General features: G+C 56.5%; 2 protein-coding genes across 2 annotated transcripts in view; both read left to right on the top strand.

Annotated features, from left to right (window-relative positions):
• The first annotated feature begins 6 nt into the window (after positions 1–6).
• LOC105304368 (nischarin-like) lies at positions 7–1,698 on the top strand. Its single transcript, XM_011378423.2, has 2 exons — positions 7–84; positions 477–1,698. The coding sequence occupies exon 2, from the start codon at positions 482–484 to the stop codon at positions 1,085–1,087; it is 606 nt and encodes a 201-aa protein (XP_011376725.2). The 5' UTR covers positions 7–84; positions 477–481; the 3' UTR covers positions 1,088–1,698.
• Positions 1,699–4,142: 2,444 nt separating this feature from the next.
• Positions 4,143–16,166, top strand: part of STAB1 (stabilin 1) — a 27,305-nt gene continuing 15,281 nt past the window's right edge. The window contains exons 1-21 of the mRNA XM_023522315.1: positions 4,143–4,223; positions 8,474–8,610; positions 8,958–9,073; positions 9,305–9,390; positions 9,461–9,530; positions 9,930–10,025; positions 10,331–10,441; positions 10,694–10,890; positions 11,106–11,236; positions 11,417–11,526; positions 11,791–11,945; positions 12,158–12,298; positions 12,441–12,581; positions 12,759–12,821; positions 13,102–13,215; positions 13,314–13,367; positions 13,612–13,692; positions 14,126–14,284; positions 14,738–14,803; positions 15,022–15,117; positions 15,367–15,453. Of these exons, the coding sequence (XP_023378083.1) occupies positions 4,143–4,223; positions 8,474–8,610; positions 8,958–9,073; positions 9,305–9,390; positions 9,461–9,530; positions 9,930–10,025; positions 10,331–10,441; positions 10,694–10,890; positions 11,106–11,236; positions 11,417–11,526; positions 11,791–11,945; positions 12,158–12,298; positions 12,441–12,581; positions 12,759–12,821; positions 13,102–13,215; positions 13,314–13,367; positions 13,612–13,692; positions 14,126–14,284; positions 14,738–14,803; positions 15,022–15,117; positions 15,367–15,453 (2,292 nt within the window). The remainder of the gene's footprint in view (positions 4,224–8,473; positions 8,611–8,957; positions 9,074–9,304; positions 9,391–9,460; positions 9,531–9,929; positions 10,026–10,330; positions 10,442–10,693; positions 10,891–11,105; positions 11,237–11,416; positions 11,527–11,790; positions 11,946–12,157; positions 12,299–12,440; positions 12,582–12,758; positions 12,822–13,101; positions 13,216–13,313; positions 13,368–13,611; positions 13,693–14,125; positions 14,285–14,737; positions 14,804–15,021; positions 15,118–15,366; positions 15,454–16,166) is intronic.

The raw sequence follows: 16,166 nt of genomic DNA, 5'->3' as shown, positions 1-16,166 counted from the left end.
CCGTGCTCTCCTCCCTGGAACGCACACCCTCGCCTGAGCCTGTCGACAAGGACTTCTACTCTGAGTTTGGGAACAAGACTACAGGTACCCCAACCCAGCTCAGGCTGTAGGCAGGCCATCTGGGCCGACGTCATGAGCCTTGCCAACCCCGAGGGCCACAGCAGGCCCCAGAGCACCTCTCTGCCTCTGTCTCTCTTCTTTTTTCTCTCTTGTCCTGCTTAGCCAGCTAAGGTTTTACATGGGCTTTGTCATGGCAGAGTCTCTGTCCCAGCAAACCCGCAACCATCTGGCAGATGCACCCCAGGTGTCTGCTCTGCTCTGGGCTGCTGGCTTGTGGGCCTCTTCCTGGGCATACTCTCTCCCACCTATGACAGATAGCTCATGCTGCCATCTCTGGGTGGCTTAGGGCTGCTGGCACTCCCAGCCCCACCACAGGCCAATTCCAGGCTATAGCCCTGGCGGGGGTCTCTCTGCAGGGAAGATGGAGAACTATGAGCTGATCCACTCAAGCCGCGTCAAGTTCACCTACCCCAGCGAGGAGGAGATTGGGGACCTAACGTTCATCGTGGCCCAGAAGATGGCTGACCCAGAGAGGGCACCAGCCCTCAGCATCCTGCTGTATGTGCAGGCCTTCCAGGTGGGCACACCGCCACCTGGGCGCTGTAGGGGCATGCTGCGCCCCAAAACGCTCCTGCTCACCAGCGCCGAGATCTTCCTCCTGGACGAGGACTTCGTCCACTATCCACTGCCTGAGTTTGCCAAAGAGCCGCCACAGAGAGACCGGTACCGGCTAGACGATGGCCGCCGTGTCCGGGACCTGGACCGTGTGCTCATGGGCTACCAGACCTACCCTCAGGCTCTTACCCTTGTTTTTGATGACGTGCAGGGCCACGACCTCATGGGCAACGTCACCATGGACCACTTTGGGGAGGTACCAGGTGGCCTAGCCAGAGCTGGCCAGGGCCGTGAAGTCCAGTGGCAAGTGTTTGTCCCCAGTGCCGAGAGCCGTGAGAAGCTCATCTCGCTCTTGGCCCGCCAGTGGGAGGCCCTGTGTGGCCGGGAGCTGCCCGTTGAGCTCACTGGCTAACCCAGGCTGCAGCCAGCTCTTGCTGCCCTCCATGTCCAGGCTAGTGTCCGCTCAGTGCACAGAAGCAGGCTCCCTTCATTATTTTTAATATGATTTCTCCTCCCTTTTGGTACCTTCATTTGACTTTCCTCCCAGAAAATATGAACATTACATGTCCAGTTGATTCTTTCTAATTCTGGGAGTGAAAGTGTCAGCCCCTCCAGGGCCTCTGTGTGCCATTATCCTCCCATGCATCTGTTAGCTGCCCCTGGTGCAGCGTGGCTGGGCACAGCAGTGTTGTGTCTTCTGTCATAGGACTGTTGTTAACACATCGTGTCATGGGTTCTTTCTTGAAATGTCAAGTCCAGTCTTGTTGCTGTTGCTGTCATTGTGGGCATTTGCTGCTAATCATGAAGCTGGCAGCAAAATGCACATTGGAAGTTCCCACCCTGTGCAGTTTTCCAAAGTGGAGGCTTCTCCTGGTCCAGACAAGTGGGAGAGCCCCGTCGGGGGCAGGGCCCCCCCGGCCTTGGAGCTAAAAGGGATGGGGACACAGGACCTAGAGCTGCCAGCACCAAGTGTGATTCCTGTTGCCTATTTTCTCTAGTCCAATAAAGTGGCATTTGACGCAGTCTGAGTCTTTTATTTCCATGGCCACTAGGGTCCCCCCGGTAGGGCACTGGTCTAGGACATGGTTGACCTGAGGGAAAGAGGGTGCCCTAGAGACACTGGAACATGAGGTATTGGGGAGAAAGAAAGGAGAGAGGAGAGGAGGGGATGAAGGGCAAAGGTATAGGCTCTCCCAGGACCAGATGCTAGATGGGTGGCCTTAGGACTGGGCCATACTGGTCTGTAGCTAAACCATGAGCTTCAGGGCAGACATGAGTGTAGATAACTCTGGGGCAAACCTGACTTCTAGCTCATTGTTTCTGCCCCCTGCTGATCTGGAATGTCACATGTGGGCCCAGCCCCACCAAAGGCTACACAGCCTGTTATGAGAGTGTGGCCTAGAGTCTGGGATCCTTCATCATGTGAGGTCTGGGGGGGAGTAGGTCTCACCAAGATGGTTGTAGCAGGAAGGCCTGTGGGCAGGTAGCCCAGGTATAGATGGTGGAGTGCCCATCTGTGTCTGTGTTGTGTCCTGAGAAATGGGGATTACCTCAGGGAGCCCTGCATTAATCAGTATTGGGCTCTTACCCTTGTTTGGGGGGAGCGACTAAGGGTAAGGTCTCCCCACTGTATTCCCCCAGCCAGATCAGAGGTAGAATGTGGGACTTCTTTGGGACCCAGCCCCTGTGCCCGACCCTTCCTCAACCTATTTCTACCCCCAGAGCAGGGCCCTTAAGCCCCACCCACTTCCCTCATCCTGGCCCAATCAGGAGCCTCATTCCCCAAAGCATGGGGCCATTTGGTCAAAATTGGGGAGGATAGTGGCCAACCCAGCTCCCAGGCCTGCTTCTGCTCCTCTGTTTTCCCTGGGTGCCAGTGGGGTAGGGATCCTGACCTAGAGGACCCATGGCCCTCAGACTAGGGGTGGGTGGGGAGTGACTAAGGGTAAGGTCTCCCCACTGTACGCGCCCCCAGCCAGATCAGTGGCCAGTGCAACTGCCCCAGGTGCTGGTAGGGGGAGGGGAAGCCTACTGAGGAGGAGGAGGAGGGGCAGATGACAAGGCTTCCCCCAACCAGGCCATTATCTAAGGTATTTACAAATGGCCACCTGTCTTCATCTCAGTCTCCTGTAAACAGGACAGTGACAACCAGAGGCAGTTTGCACCACACCCAGGCCTGGCACACGGAGGCCTCACCACCTAGGCTAATACTGTTCCAGTCCCCACAGCCCAACATGTAACAGCTGATTCAGCTGGGTCCAACAAGGACTTGACCTACTGAGGGGAGGCATTGCAGGCAACAGCTCTGGGATTGGATCTTAACATCGGTTAGCTGAGCAACATTACACAAGTTACTTAGCCCCTCTGAGCCTCAGTTTCCCCACCAGTAACGGGTAATAAAAGTAGCCACCTTCGTTCATTCATGCATTCATTTATTTTTTCCACAAATCTTTATTGAGCATCTACTGTGTGAACCAGCCAGACACTGTCCATGTTTTCCCATAGCTGACATTCCAGCAGGGGACAGAAAATAATTAAACCAGGGTCAACTGGTGCCTCGCTCTATAAGGAGATGAAGGTCAGTGACCTTTGACCTGAGACTGGACCTTGTGGTAAGTCCCTGTGGGAGGATCTGGGGTGACAGTAACACCAAGAGAGTTGCTTAATATGTCTGGGGCAGGATGAGGGGGAGCAGCAACAAGGTCAGAGAGGCCAGCCTGAGCGGACAGGGGCGTGGAATGCAGTAGAAGCCACAGTACAGGGCTCCTGAGTAGGGAACAGATGAAGCAGAAGGGAGGGGCACTGGCTGCAGGGAAAGCACTGAGGAGGCCCCTGGGGAGAGAAGGGAGGCATAGGGACAAGGTCAGTGGCTGGACCAGTCGGAGAGATAGCTGGAGCAGGTGAGAGCAGGAGCGGTCCACTGTGTTGTCCACTTAGCACAGAGCCTAACAGGGAGTCAGAGGCCTGCAAGTGCCCCCAGCAGTTGAAAAGATCAAGGTGAACGGATCTGATTCAGGAGCTGCCCTACCCTCAACACCTAGAATCCCCCAGAGCCTCTGACTGAAACAAGCTGGGCTTACAGACACTTGGGGTGGGGAGTTGTGTGCATTTGCATTGGAATTTGTTTCACAGCCCCTGATAGACCCCAGGCTTGCGGCTAATGGTGGACTTGGGTGCTGTGATACCAGGAGGAGAGTCCTGGGCCAGGAAGCTCCAAGCAGGGCCTAAGCCATCCATGCGAGGGTCAGTGGCCAGCACCTTCCCTTCCGCCTGCAGGCTGCTGATAGGCAGGAGGAAATCCTGGCGGGTTCCTGTGGGGGTGAGCTGGCGGGGCCTCCAGCCTGCTTTTAAAGCGAGTGCCCGCCCCATCCCGCTTGCCTGCCCTGTTCCTGCCTTCCAGAGCTCATTCCCCACACAGGCTACCCTGACTCTGTCCTGGACAGTGTGCCCGCCAGCCGCCACCGGCCATGGCAGGGCCCCAGGGCCACCTCTTGCTCTGCCTCCTGGTCTTCTACCTAGCAGGCTCCAGCATCCTCGTGGGGCAGAAGGTGAGTGTGAGCCAGTTGCAGGGGGACATGGTGTCCAGGCTCTGCTGGTTAGTGGTGGGAGCAGGGAGGGAGTGTACACAGATTGGCACAGGTCTGGAGACACAAAAGTCAGGGTACCAGTGTGACCTTCCCTGAGCAGGAACAGAGGCCAGGCTGTTGTGTCTACCTCCCCAGGCTGAGGACTGTATGTGGCTACATGGAGTGGCAGGGGTAGCAGCCTGACCTTCTCTAACTATGCCCAGCCAGCCAGCATGTGGTGTGGTGTGGTGTGCTGTGGTGTGGTACGCTGTGATGTGCTGTGATGTGCTGTGATGTGCTGTGGGCAGCTTCCCCCCGGTCTCCCCAGCCTTAGGGTGAGAGGTACAGAGTCAGGCCCATCTTCCTGCTCTCCCAGTCCTGACTGAGGCCTGGTTTCTATGTGGCCTCGGTCTGGAGATTGGAGATTTCATTACCCCCAACCCTCTCAGGGATGACAAACTGAGAGACTCATGTGACGTGTGTGTGTGTGCTGGGTGTGTGTGTGTGCGTGTGTGTGTGTGTGTGTGTGTGTGGGCACGCATGCGCACGCATGCACGCGCATGTGCGCCAATGCCCAGCCCCAAGAGTGCCCAGAAGCAAAATGAGGTCTACTGACCCCAGTCCCTCTGGGTAAACAGTAGTCAACGATGACACCCTCAAGCCTAAGAGCTGCCATTTATCAAGTGCACAGCACACATCTGGCACTATCCCCTCAAATCCTCACAGCCCCTGGGCAATGGGTCCTGTTGTTCTCCACCTGAGGAAGCCAAGGCCCAAGGCTGGTGGAAACAGGTCAGTCCAGCTCTGGAGCTGTGCTCCAGACCACCACCTGCAATTCCCCGTCCAGCCAGGTGGGAGGAGCAGAATGATCTTTGTATGCGGTCATCAGGTCCATGTGTGCGAGCCCCATCCAGACCGCCTCTCTGTGGGCGCACCCAGGCCCTACAGTAGAGACATTGTCTCCACCAGAGTTTTTGGAAGAGCCTCCCACCATGAGTATGGAGATAGAGTCATCTGGCTGGGGCCTGCCTCCACATGAGAGACCCTCCCCTGTGAGGCCAAGTTCATCTGATTCTTGGGGCAGGTGCTGCTGTCCCCATATCACTAACAGGCAGCTGAGATCCAGAGAGAGACAGGACTTGCCCAGAATCCCACTGCCAAGCAGAACGAAAACAGGAACCCAGGCACCCTGTTATCACTGGGCTTTTTGTCTTTGTGGTCCCTCAGAGAAGGGGCATGGAAAGGGGACCTCACCAGCTTCAGGGCCAGGTCAGGACTGAGCATGGGCAGATCTGAGGCTGAAAAGGAGACAGTGATGGTAGAGGAGCCAAGGGTTACAGGCCGTTCCTGTAGGTTAGTTCCTGTTCACCCCTGCTTCAGTTTCCCCGTGTGTACAGTGCAAGGGAATTCACAGGCCTTTCTACTTCCTCATGTTCTGGGAACAAGGATCAGTGAGGGGCTTCAGGCTGGGATTCTTTTCCTTGTCAGAGACTACCTCTAAGCCTGAGCTCGGGAGCTTGAGCTCAGCCAGTCTGGGTCAGGAAAGAGTGTCCAAGGGGTTCTTGTGTACAGGGACACACCAGTGCTGGCCTCCTCTCACACACCCTCAGTCACTCAGCCCTCCCAGCACCCCATGTAATATGAGACTCTCTGTAATTATTAGGAAATTGAGGCTCTGAGGGGAAGGGAAAACCTCTGGTTCACGTAGCCGGTGAGTGGCAGGAGCAAGACTCAAACACAGGCAGGTTCAGGTAGTAGAGGCAGCGAAGGCTTCCTGGAGGAGGGGGTTTTAGCACCCGTCCATTCAATAGCCTTTTACCAAGCACCTCCTCTGTGCTAGGAGTGTGTAGGTGCAGGTGGAACTGGAGTTTGAAGGCAGAGGGGCATTGATCTAGTGCAAGGGAAGCAGTTTTTGGGTTCCTTCCTCTGAGGTAGTTGGGATTTTGGGCCCTGGACCACAACAGCTTGGGGGAATTTCTTCCACCTTCTCACAACAGACTCAACATCTCGTGTCTCCTCAAATTCCCTAGCAGTGTCTCTGTGAGAAGCAGACATTGCAAAATCAGTTCTGGATTGGGGCAGGGAGTGAGGCAGCACTCGCCTGGCACAGGCAGATCCCGAGGTGCCCCCAGGAAGAAGGGAATCTGATTCAGCATTTGGCTGTAATCCAGCCTCACTCCGCCCAGCGGGACCAACAGTGAGATTGTGGGCTAGGACTGCTGATGCTTCTTCCAGGCTGCTTGGCAGAGGAGGCCTGAGTGCCTGCCTGTGGGGCGGTCCTGAAAGAAATATGATTTGGCTGCTGGCTTATCCACTTATCTCCATTTCACAGCCATTTACGAACAAGATATCCTGTGAATGAGTGTCCACCACATGACACAGGGCTCTGGCTTCCTCCCTGTGCCCGGACCTCACCCACTGCTTCATCAAAAGAGTGAGGACAGTGTGCTCCCACTCCCCTTGAGCCCTTTTCCAAGGCTGACCAACATTCTTCTAAGGGCTGGTCCTGGGCCAATGGTGAGCATGCTGGCAGCTGTGCCCAGCTGACCAGGTAGCCCTCAGGAAAGCCTGCCACCTGCAGAGCTTTTGCCCTGAGCCAGCAGCTGCCCGACTCTGGAATTACCCAACTTCCTAGATGCTCCCTGGCTCAGCAAAGACTGAGCCTGGGGTGGAGAATGAGACCACAATCCCAGCCCACAGCTCAGCCTGAGGCCGCTCACAGCTTCCCTCTTTGTAGACCGCAGAGGCATGAGCGGAAAAGGCCAAATCATAGCACAGAAAGGCCCCGGGACCCTCATATTCATCAGAAGAAAGTGTTGATCACTATTTCTCCTCTTCTCTTGCTTTGGGAGGCCACACATCTGTAACGTGTTCTAGGAAACATGTCCTGGGCTCATTCCCTTTGGACTGGTATGGTCAGCATAAGAACATCTCAGCTCTCCAGGCCGTGTCCCAAGCCCCCTAAAAACCTCTCTTCTATTAAAATGCACCTTCTGGTGGCCCTTTCTCCCATTTACAACCAAGAGTTTAGCTTCCGTCCCTCCAAGGTGCAGTGCTGTAGGTTACTGGGACTTTGTTGCTATAGAGGTAGTCCCAGTGATGGTGGCCGTGCAGGAGCTATGGCAGGCCAGTGAATGGGACCCTCGGGCAGGGCTTTCTTGGCACCCTCAGGTGACAACCCCTTTTCCTGCCTACACCTCTTTTCTCCATGTAGCAGCCAGAGGGCCATTTAAAACACAAACCAAGTCGTAGGCCTGTCCCGACTCAGCCTCACCTAGATGGCCTGGCCACCAGCCCCTCTCTAGCCTCTCCTTGGCTACTTTCTGCCTCATCACACATGGTCACTTATTCCTTCCCGCTTCGTGCCTTTTGTCTCTCCTATCCACTCTGCCAGGAGCACTGCTCCAGCCAAATGTCATTCCTCCTTTAGGCCCCACCTCAATTGTCGCCTCCCCCCAGGAAACTTCTTGGGCCTCCAGCCTGGGTCCTCTCAGCTCCCTTACTGTCAGCATTGCTCATCCGATGATGGGCAGTGCACCCTTGCGTCCCGGCTGGTGTGAGGCCATGGCCAAGTCTGGGCCAAGGTCTCAGGGAACATGCCTGCAGTGGCCCAAACTTAGGCAGACCCTCTCACACATGCCTGCTTACAGAGGCCAGCCTCTCAAGTCTGGGGCAGACTCCTGGGTCCCTTGGGCTTGATGAGAGGGTCATTTGGCAGCAAGGTGGGGATATGCTTAGAAGAAAGTAGGGATGGGTGCGTTTTTCTCCCAGTGTCAGCCATGTCATTTACTATTTATTTTTAAATGAAAGGCAAGAATGATCTCTAGGTGGAGAGTCCAAGTTCTAATGCCTGATTCGTATCCTATCAGTGGGTGGTTTTCAGCAAGGACCACCCACTCAAAGCTCAATTTCTTCATCTGAGTTGGCTGAGGTAGAACAAAATGGCTAGATTCTTTTAATGTCAGAAAGTATAGATTCGGACTTCTCAAAGTGCTTTCAAGGCCATGAACAGAGATATATGACTGTGGACATAGGGACATACTATGGCAGTCACAACTTGTGACAGGCAGGTTTCCCCAGTTTTAAGGGCCTTCCCGGTCCTCACTGCCTCCCTACTGAACAGGTAGAAAAACAAGGCCTGGGGAGGGCTGCTAGGCCTTGCTGTGATCAGTACAGAGTCAGGACTAGTGCAGGGTCCAGCCCCTTCACTACAAACCCCATTCGTGGCCCAGGTGCGATCCAGACACTGTGATGTGAAGACCAAGTTTGTCACTCATGTACCCTGCACCATGTGCCCTGCCGCCAAGAAGCAGGTGTGTCCCTCGGGCTGGCTTCAGGATTTCCCGAAGAAGATATCACAGGACTGCCGGTGTGGACCCCTACCCCTATCTTTGCCCACTTCTGGGAGTATCCTGTGGGGTGTCAGGGAACCAGGAAGAGCCTGGACGTCTTGGGGAGTAAGGGCAGGGACTCACTTAATCATACATCTGTTGGCTCGTCCAGTGGGGCAAAGAGAGGAAGCGGGGAAGGAATAAGAAGGTGGGGGCTAGTAGTGTTTACTGAGCACTTACTTATGTGCCAGGTCTTGTGCTCAGCTCTGGGCTAGGCAAAGAGAGGGGAGGTGGAGTAAGAACACTGGAACCCAGCATCAGGAGGCTGGGGTGGGGCTGCTGTGTGGGAGCCTCTCTCATTGTCCTGCTCATGCTTTGTCCCCAGCTATGAGGTACAGCTGGGGGACTCTCTGTTGTCCATGAGCGGCTGCAGCCTGGAGTGCTGGAAGGACGTGGTGCAGAAGGCCTGCTGCCCTGGCTACTGGGGGTCCCAGTGCTACGGTAGGGTCCCACCTTGCTCCTTGCACCCCAGCCTTCGATTCCCCCTCTGCAGTATCTGCCGGCGTTCCCCTTCACCTTGATCATTTAATGAACCAACATAGCTTGCCACCTGGCTCTGGCTGCTCTGGGAAGGGGCCGAGTCTGGGTCTTCCCAGAGCTGTTGGAGTCAGGGATGAATCGAGAGTTCTTGGAACACAGCTGAGTTCTGTGTGTGGGGTGTGGGGTCCACAGAGTGCCCTGGGGGGGCAGAGACCCCATGCAACGGCCATGGGACCTGCCTGGATGGCATAGACAGGAACGGGACCTGCATCTGCCAGGTAAGGGCCGGGCAGGCTGGGGTGGGAGACATTGGAGGGGCTGCACTGACTGGGCATATTTTTCCACCAGGAAAACTTTAGTGGCTCAGCTTGCCAGGAGTGCCAAGACTCCAACCGGTATGGGCCTGACTGCCAGTCAGGTGAGCGCTGGCAGGGCAGGAAGGCAAGGCCAATGTCTACCTGGGGTCCTGTAGACACTCAGTCCCTGCAACCAGCCCCCGCCAGCTTCCCTCCCAGCCCCTCAGCCTTGCATTTCTTCTCTAGAGACACAAAATTTTTTTCATCATACCCCTATCCCCTCCACTTGCTGTTCTCGGAGGCCTCCTCCAGGAAGCCCTCCCTGAACTCCCAGGCTGGGCCAGATGCCTCCCTGGGCTCCCACTACCCCTGTGGCCCTGCGTCACAGCTCTGGACTCCTGAAGTTGTACCTGTTGGAGTTGAGTTCTGGAAATGCAGAGGGCAGAGACTCAATGTCCCTGCGTGTCCCTGGTTTACACCCAGAGGCTAGGGCCCCACCTGTTCCTATGTATTCCTCCCAGTGTGCAGCTGTGTGCACGGTGTGTGCAGTCGTGGGCCACTTGGGGATGGAAGCTGCCTGTGCTTTGCTGGATACACTGGACCCCGCTGTGACCAAGGTGAGCAGTGCTGCTGGGATAGCTTGGGCAGCGGGTTCTAGGTGGCCAGAACAGGAGAGGTCAACTAGGTGAGGGATGGAGCCTGAGCCTTAGCAGGACCTCTGCCTGCAGCCTAATTTCTTTCTAAGTAAGAAAGGCACACAACTGGTCACGGGGAAGGGGAGGTCTCATCTGAGACCTCAACTGTCCAGAACCCAAGAAAGGGCGGGGCCTCTGCCAGAGTTACACAGCAGAGCACATATGCTCCTGTGTTCCTCCCTAACCTGGGGCTTCAGCCATCGTAATGCTTTCCCTTCTCCACTCAGAGCTGCCTGTGTGCCAGGCCCTGAACTGTCCCCAGAACTCCCAGTGCTCTACAGAGGCCCCCACCTGCAGCTGCCTGCCTGGCCATACCCAGGAGGGCCGCGAATGCCGAGGTAAGTCTGTGACTTAGATGCCCAGGGCTCCAGCTCAGGGTGAACAGGAAGCAGGAGAACATCCTTTTAAATCAGCAAGTGCAGTCTGGCCATTTACAGGTAGGGAGAACTGTCCCTGAGGGAGGTAAAGGCTGCCTGTCCCCGAGGTCTAGATCAACTTGCTCACCCCATCTTCGGGTCATCATAACGGAAACTAAAGGAGACCTTCTTGGGTCCCCAGCTCACTTGAGTTTTCTCTCTCTGCCCTGGCAGCCCCCGACCCTTGCCGGCCATCACCCTGCTCTCCGTTGGCCCAGTGCTCAGTGAGCCCCAGGGGGCATGCGCAGTGTCGCTGTCCCAAGAATTACCATGGCGATGGGACGGTGTGTCTGCCGCAGGACCCATGCAGCACCAACAATGGTGGCTGCCCCAGCAACTCTACCTTGTGTCTGTACCAGGGGCCAGGCAAGGTGAGTGGGGACCCAGGCTGGATCTACCCGCCCACACTGTCTGTGGGACCCTGAGCAAAGGGAGCCTCAGCTGCCCCATTTTTAAAATGGGAAAACGATAGCACCCTCTTCTCGGAGAGTGGTTGTGGGGGCCGAGTAGAGCTCTGTGGGTGTGGCAGATGCCAACAGTCCTCTTGGATGTGATGTCACCCTCATGGCCCTTCCCTGTGGCCCAGGCCTCCTGCAGATGTAAGCCAGGCCTGGTCAGCATCAACCACAATGCCTTCGCGGGCTGCTTTGCCTACTGCTTCCCCTACTCCTGTGACCGGTCAGCCACCTGCCAGGTGACCCCTGATGGGAAGACCAGGTGGGCACAGGGGCCTCGGGGTGGACACCAAGGGTAGGGCACAGAGGATGGACTGGGCAGGGGCAGGTGTGCACATGTGTGCACCCTCAGCTCAAGGTCCTGTGGGGACAGGTAGAAGGGGGCCAGAAGGTGGCGACCGGCCCCACACCCCTGCCCCAACCAGTCTTCCCCACCCGGCAGCTGTGTGTGCAAAGAGGGCCAGGTGGGGGATGGACATGCCTGCTACGGACACCTGCTCCACGAGGTGCAAAAGACCAGCCTGGGGATGAGAGTCGCCCTCTCCATGCTGGGTGTGTGACCCTGCCCCTCGCGCCTAGCACTGCTAGCAGGACGGGAGGGCGCGGACTCCTCAGATTCCTGTTCCTCTGCCCAAGCGCTATGGAAACAAGGGGGGACTGGGTGGGGTTCACGGTGGAGGTGAGCTAACTCCCCAGACCTGATGCCCAAATCTACCCTAGAACCAATACCCCCCACCACATCTCCCTAAAACAGAAGACCAATGGCTTAGGGTCTCCGTAGATCCATTCTGATGCACCCTCTCCTGGACCCCCCAGACCAGGGCTGCCAGGAGATCCTCACCACGTCGGGCCCGTTCACCGTGCTGGTGCCGTCCCTCTCCTCCACCCAATCCAGGACCATGAATGTGAGGCCGGGCTCATCCACCATGCTGGTGCCACCTCTCTCCTCCAACCCCTCCAGGACCATGAATGTGAGACTCTCCCCATTGAGAAGCTGGCTGCCAGGCCTTGCCTCCTTCCTGGACCCTGCCCCAGGCTTCGAGGCCTGAGCGAGTTCCCAGTCTCCACTCTGGGGAAATGAGGCCTGGGAGCCATCTTGTCCCCTTTGTAGCTTGGCAGAGTGGCATGCAGGGGACCACCCACCCTGGGCCCCCTAGGCACCCCGATCCCCTTGTGCCTGCAGGCTTCCCTTGCCCAGCAGCTCTGCAGACAGCACATCATCGCAGGGCAGCACATACTGGAGGAATTAGGGACCCAGCAGCAAACACGCAGGTGGTGGACACTGGCTGGGCAAGAGATCACCGTTACTTTCAACCGCTTCATGGTAAGCGGGGGAACCCCAGCCTGGGGACCAGCAGAGTCACAGATTGGGGACACAGCTTGAGCAAAGGTGTGGCGATGGGACAGGACCTCAGTACAGGAAATTAACATGTGGAGTCTGAGCCAGAGGTCTCATTTCTCAACAGCAATACACCTACAAATACAAAGACCTGCCCCAGCAGACATTCACCATCCATAAGATCAACTATCCAGCAGCTAATGGTGTCTTCCACACAGTTTCCGCCCTGCGGTGGCAGCCCCCACCAGAGCTCCCTGCAGACCCTAAGGTAAGCCAATGTCCTCTTCTCCCCAACCCTGTGCCACTGGGTGACCTCTGACCCCCATAGAATTCAGGGAGGTGGCAGGGGCAGTTTTGGGTGGGGCTGGGGCAGAGTGCTTTCCTCTCTGGTACTGAAGCAGCCTCACCCTCTTCTCTGTGGCCTTAATGCTTACCCTTCCTGTAGAGAACCATTAGCCAGATCCTTGCCTCTACTGAGGCCTTCAGCCGGTTTGAAACCATCCTGGAGGTGAGTTGGGGGGAAAGGTCCTGACCCATCTGATCTTTTGGGCCGGGACCCCTCATTGCCCAGAATCTGCTCCGCGGTGATTTGGGGTCCTGGAGTAGCCCCCATACTAGAACTCACCATCACCACCCTGAGGTTCTGCAGTAGCATGGACCCCTTGCTGATATCTCCAACTTATTCCTGGTGGGGGTTCCCTGTGGTCTGAGTGTGGCAGGGCCCAGGCATGGTTCAGAGTTGGGGGCTAGCCACAGAGCCCCCCTGAGCCTTTCTCCCACCATCACAGAACTGTGGGCTGCCTTCCATCTTGGATGGGCCTGGGCCCTTCACAGTCTTTGCGCCAAGCAACGAAGCTGTGGACAACTTGCGTGACGGACGCCTCATCTACCTCTTCACAGCAGTAAGCTAGGCAGAGAGAAGGGACTGGGAATATGGGGGCACCAGGGCTCCTACCTCTCCTACTGGGCCTCCAGCAGCCAACACTCTCTCCCCTGCCAGGGTCTCTCCAAACTGCAGGAGCTGGTGAGGTACCACATCTATGGTCACGGCCAGGTGAGAGGTTCCCCTCCCAGAGAGTGGCCAGCTTGCATCTGATGTTGGGCTGTTGAGGGGTTTGTCTGTGGGTTCCAGCCTTCCGAGGGGCTCCTTTTCCTCTCCTCGCCCGTCTGGACTATTATAGCACAGAGGAGAGTCCAGGGACCAAGGTGGTGTCTGTGAGTCACCTGGACAGGACTGGGTGTGGCCCCAAAATGTGTGGCTCATACCCAGCCTAAGGCCACCCTCTCCTCTGCCCCAGCTGACCGTCGAGAAGCTCATCTCCAAGGGTCGAGTTCTCACCATGGCAAACCAGGTCCTGTCTGTGAATATCTCTGAGGAGGTGAGATCCAGGAACACCTGGAATGAATGGACTGATGGAGTGACTGGTGATAACTCGCCAATTATTTGCCCTCTTTCAGGCCCACCTTTGTGCTCCACGCCCTGTGGCCAGCAGGCTCTGGTGGGGGTCATATGGGAGGCAGGCACAGATCAATCCTTTGGGAGCCTGACAGGCTGGGAGGACTCCAAGAGGAGGAGGCAGAGGAGCACATGGGTGGCAGGGTTGGTAGTGGGAGGTTGCTCCATGTGGCAGAAACTATGTGGGTCAGGGCATGGAGGCTGGAGCAGTGTTGCCAGAGCAGAAGGTGTTGCTGAGGAGCGGGGAGAAGAGACAGCGGGGCCTTCATCTCACTGAGCTGCAGTGGTGGGGGTGGCATCAGGGGAGGGGATGAGCTTTTTGGGCTGCTTTGGTTGCATACTGGGCTCTGCCACAGGGGCGCATCCTACTGGGACCTGCAGGGATCCCACTGCGGACAGTGGACTTGCTGGCTGCCAATGGCGTGATCCACATGCTGGAGGGCATCCTGCTGCCCCCGACCATTCTGCCCATTCTACCCAAGCACTGCATCCAGGAGCAGCACCAGATCGTGGTGGTAAGTGCACACCACATAACCCGGGCCTTTCTGACACCCCCAGCACTGTTGGTGTACGGGTCATCTTCCAAGAGAAATTCTCCTCAACTCAGTGGGTGGGCTGATGGTGGCTCTGGGACCCAGACACAGACCTCACAGACTCACCTGGACTCTCCCACATCCCCTCAGCAGTTCTGCTGATCGTCCCTTTGAGATAACTCTTGCATCTTCCATCCTGTCCACAGCCTCCCTGCTGAGGCCTGGGACTCTCATGCTCTCAACGCCAAGCTCCTATCCACTGTAGGGCCTTTGTTCTTGCTCTTCCTGGCCCTCTCCTGGCCCTCCTGTGGTTGACTTTTTTTTATACCTCAGCTCTTGGCTTCATGCCACTTTCTTACGGTTTGCTAAATAAATAAACCAGGGCTAACTGTTCTCCCCATCTTCCCCTGCCCTGCCCTGCCCTGCCCTGCCCAGGGCTCCTGCGTGGACTGCCAAGCCCTGAATACCACCGATACGTGCCCCCCCAACAGCGTGAAGCTGGTGAGCATCCCTTGGCCCAGCCCTCAGGGCTGACTCCTAACTGTCCAGCAGGAATTCTGCCTGGGGTCAAGGTGGGGCAGTGGGGCTGGGAGGCTAGGCTGGACCCGGAGGGTGGGAGTGCTGAACCCAGGGGACAGAGATCCCTTGACCAGGGCTGCCAGATGAAGGGGGCTGCCAAGGACCTACACCTACTGACCAGCCTTGCACGGCCCACTCAGGATATCTCCCCTGAGGAGTGTGTCTACATCCATGACCCTACTGGACTCAACGTCCTGAAGAAGGGCTGTGCCCGCTACTGTAACCAGACCATCCTGGTGAGCCAGGGCATGGGGCATTTAGTGTCTAGTAACCTGGGGCACTTGCTCTCCCCTTGGGCCCCCAGGCTGGGGCTGGGTGGGCTGCCTTCCTCAGGGAGCTGGGCTGCATCCTAATGGTGGAACAGGTGTCACAGAGGGGTCACCCACCCCCTTGCTCCAGAGATGGGACAAGGGAACAGAAGGAGCCTGGACAGTGGGAGTGGCATTGTGCCAGACAGATCTTTAGACATGCTCTGTCTCTTACAGAAACCTGGCTGCTGCAAAGGGTTTTTCGGGCCGGACTGTGCACAGTGTCCGGGGGGCTTCTCCAACCCCTGTTATGGCAAAGGCAACGTAAGTTCCATCCTGCTCAAGGGTGAGGAGTCGGGGAGGCAGGGTCTTCTCAAGCCGGCCAGTGACTGGCTGAGTGTCTGAACCAAACCCACCTCTCTGGCTTCAGTTCCCTCACATCTAGGCAGTAGAAGTTGGATCATATTATTTTTATTATTTTAATTAGAAATAGTTAATTAGATAGATTTTGTATCTATTTTCATAAAAGCTATTTGTGTGTTATGTTTTTGGGAGGGGGGGTGCTTTTTTTCTTTTGCCACTTTGTAACATCAGGGTTACTTTAACACCTGGCTAGGGAAGAACACAGGAATTATGTGTTTCTAGGTTGAGCAAAAGTCACCCACGAAGCCTCTAGGGCCAGGTTCCTTTTAAGACGGGGTTCCCAACCTCTGGAGCCATGGACCAGTACCGGTTTGTGGCCTGTTAGGAACTGGGCCATACAGCAGGAAGTGAGCGGCAGGCAAGCAAACGAAGCTTCATCTGTATCTGCAGCCGCTCCCCAGCACTAGCATCACCACCTCAGCTCCACCTCGATCAGCAGGCATTAGATTCTCATAGGAGCACTGTTCCCTAGTGCCAAAAAGGTTGAGGACTGCTGTTTTAGGGTACTAGTTCCTAGGCGGCATTGGTGATTTGGAAGGTCTCTTTCAGGATAAGGTCTTCCAGGGGGATCCGGAGCTCAGAGCCAGCCCACAGTGGAAAGGGGTGATGGGGGA

This window comes from Pteropus vampyrus, unplaced genomic scaffold (assembly GCF_000151845.1).
Source record: "Pteropus vampyrus isolate Shadow unplaced genomic scaffold, Pvam_2.0 Scaffold337, whole genome shotgun sequence".
NCBI lineage: Eukaryota > Metazoa > Chordata > Mammalia > Chiroptera > Pteropodidae > Pteropus > Pteropus vampyrus.
This window is presented reverse-complemented; position numbering and strand designations above follow the sequence as displayed.

Excerpts from the sequence above, each read along its gene's own strand:
- LOC105304368 (XM_011378423.2), top strand. The coding sequence starts at position 482 with ATGGAGAACTATGAGCTGATCCACTCAAGCCGCGTCAAGTTCACCTAC.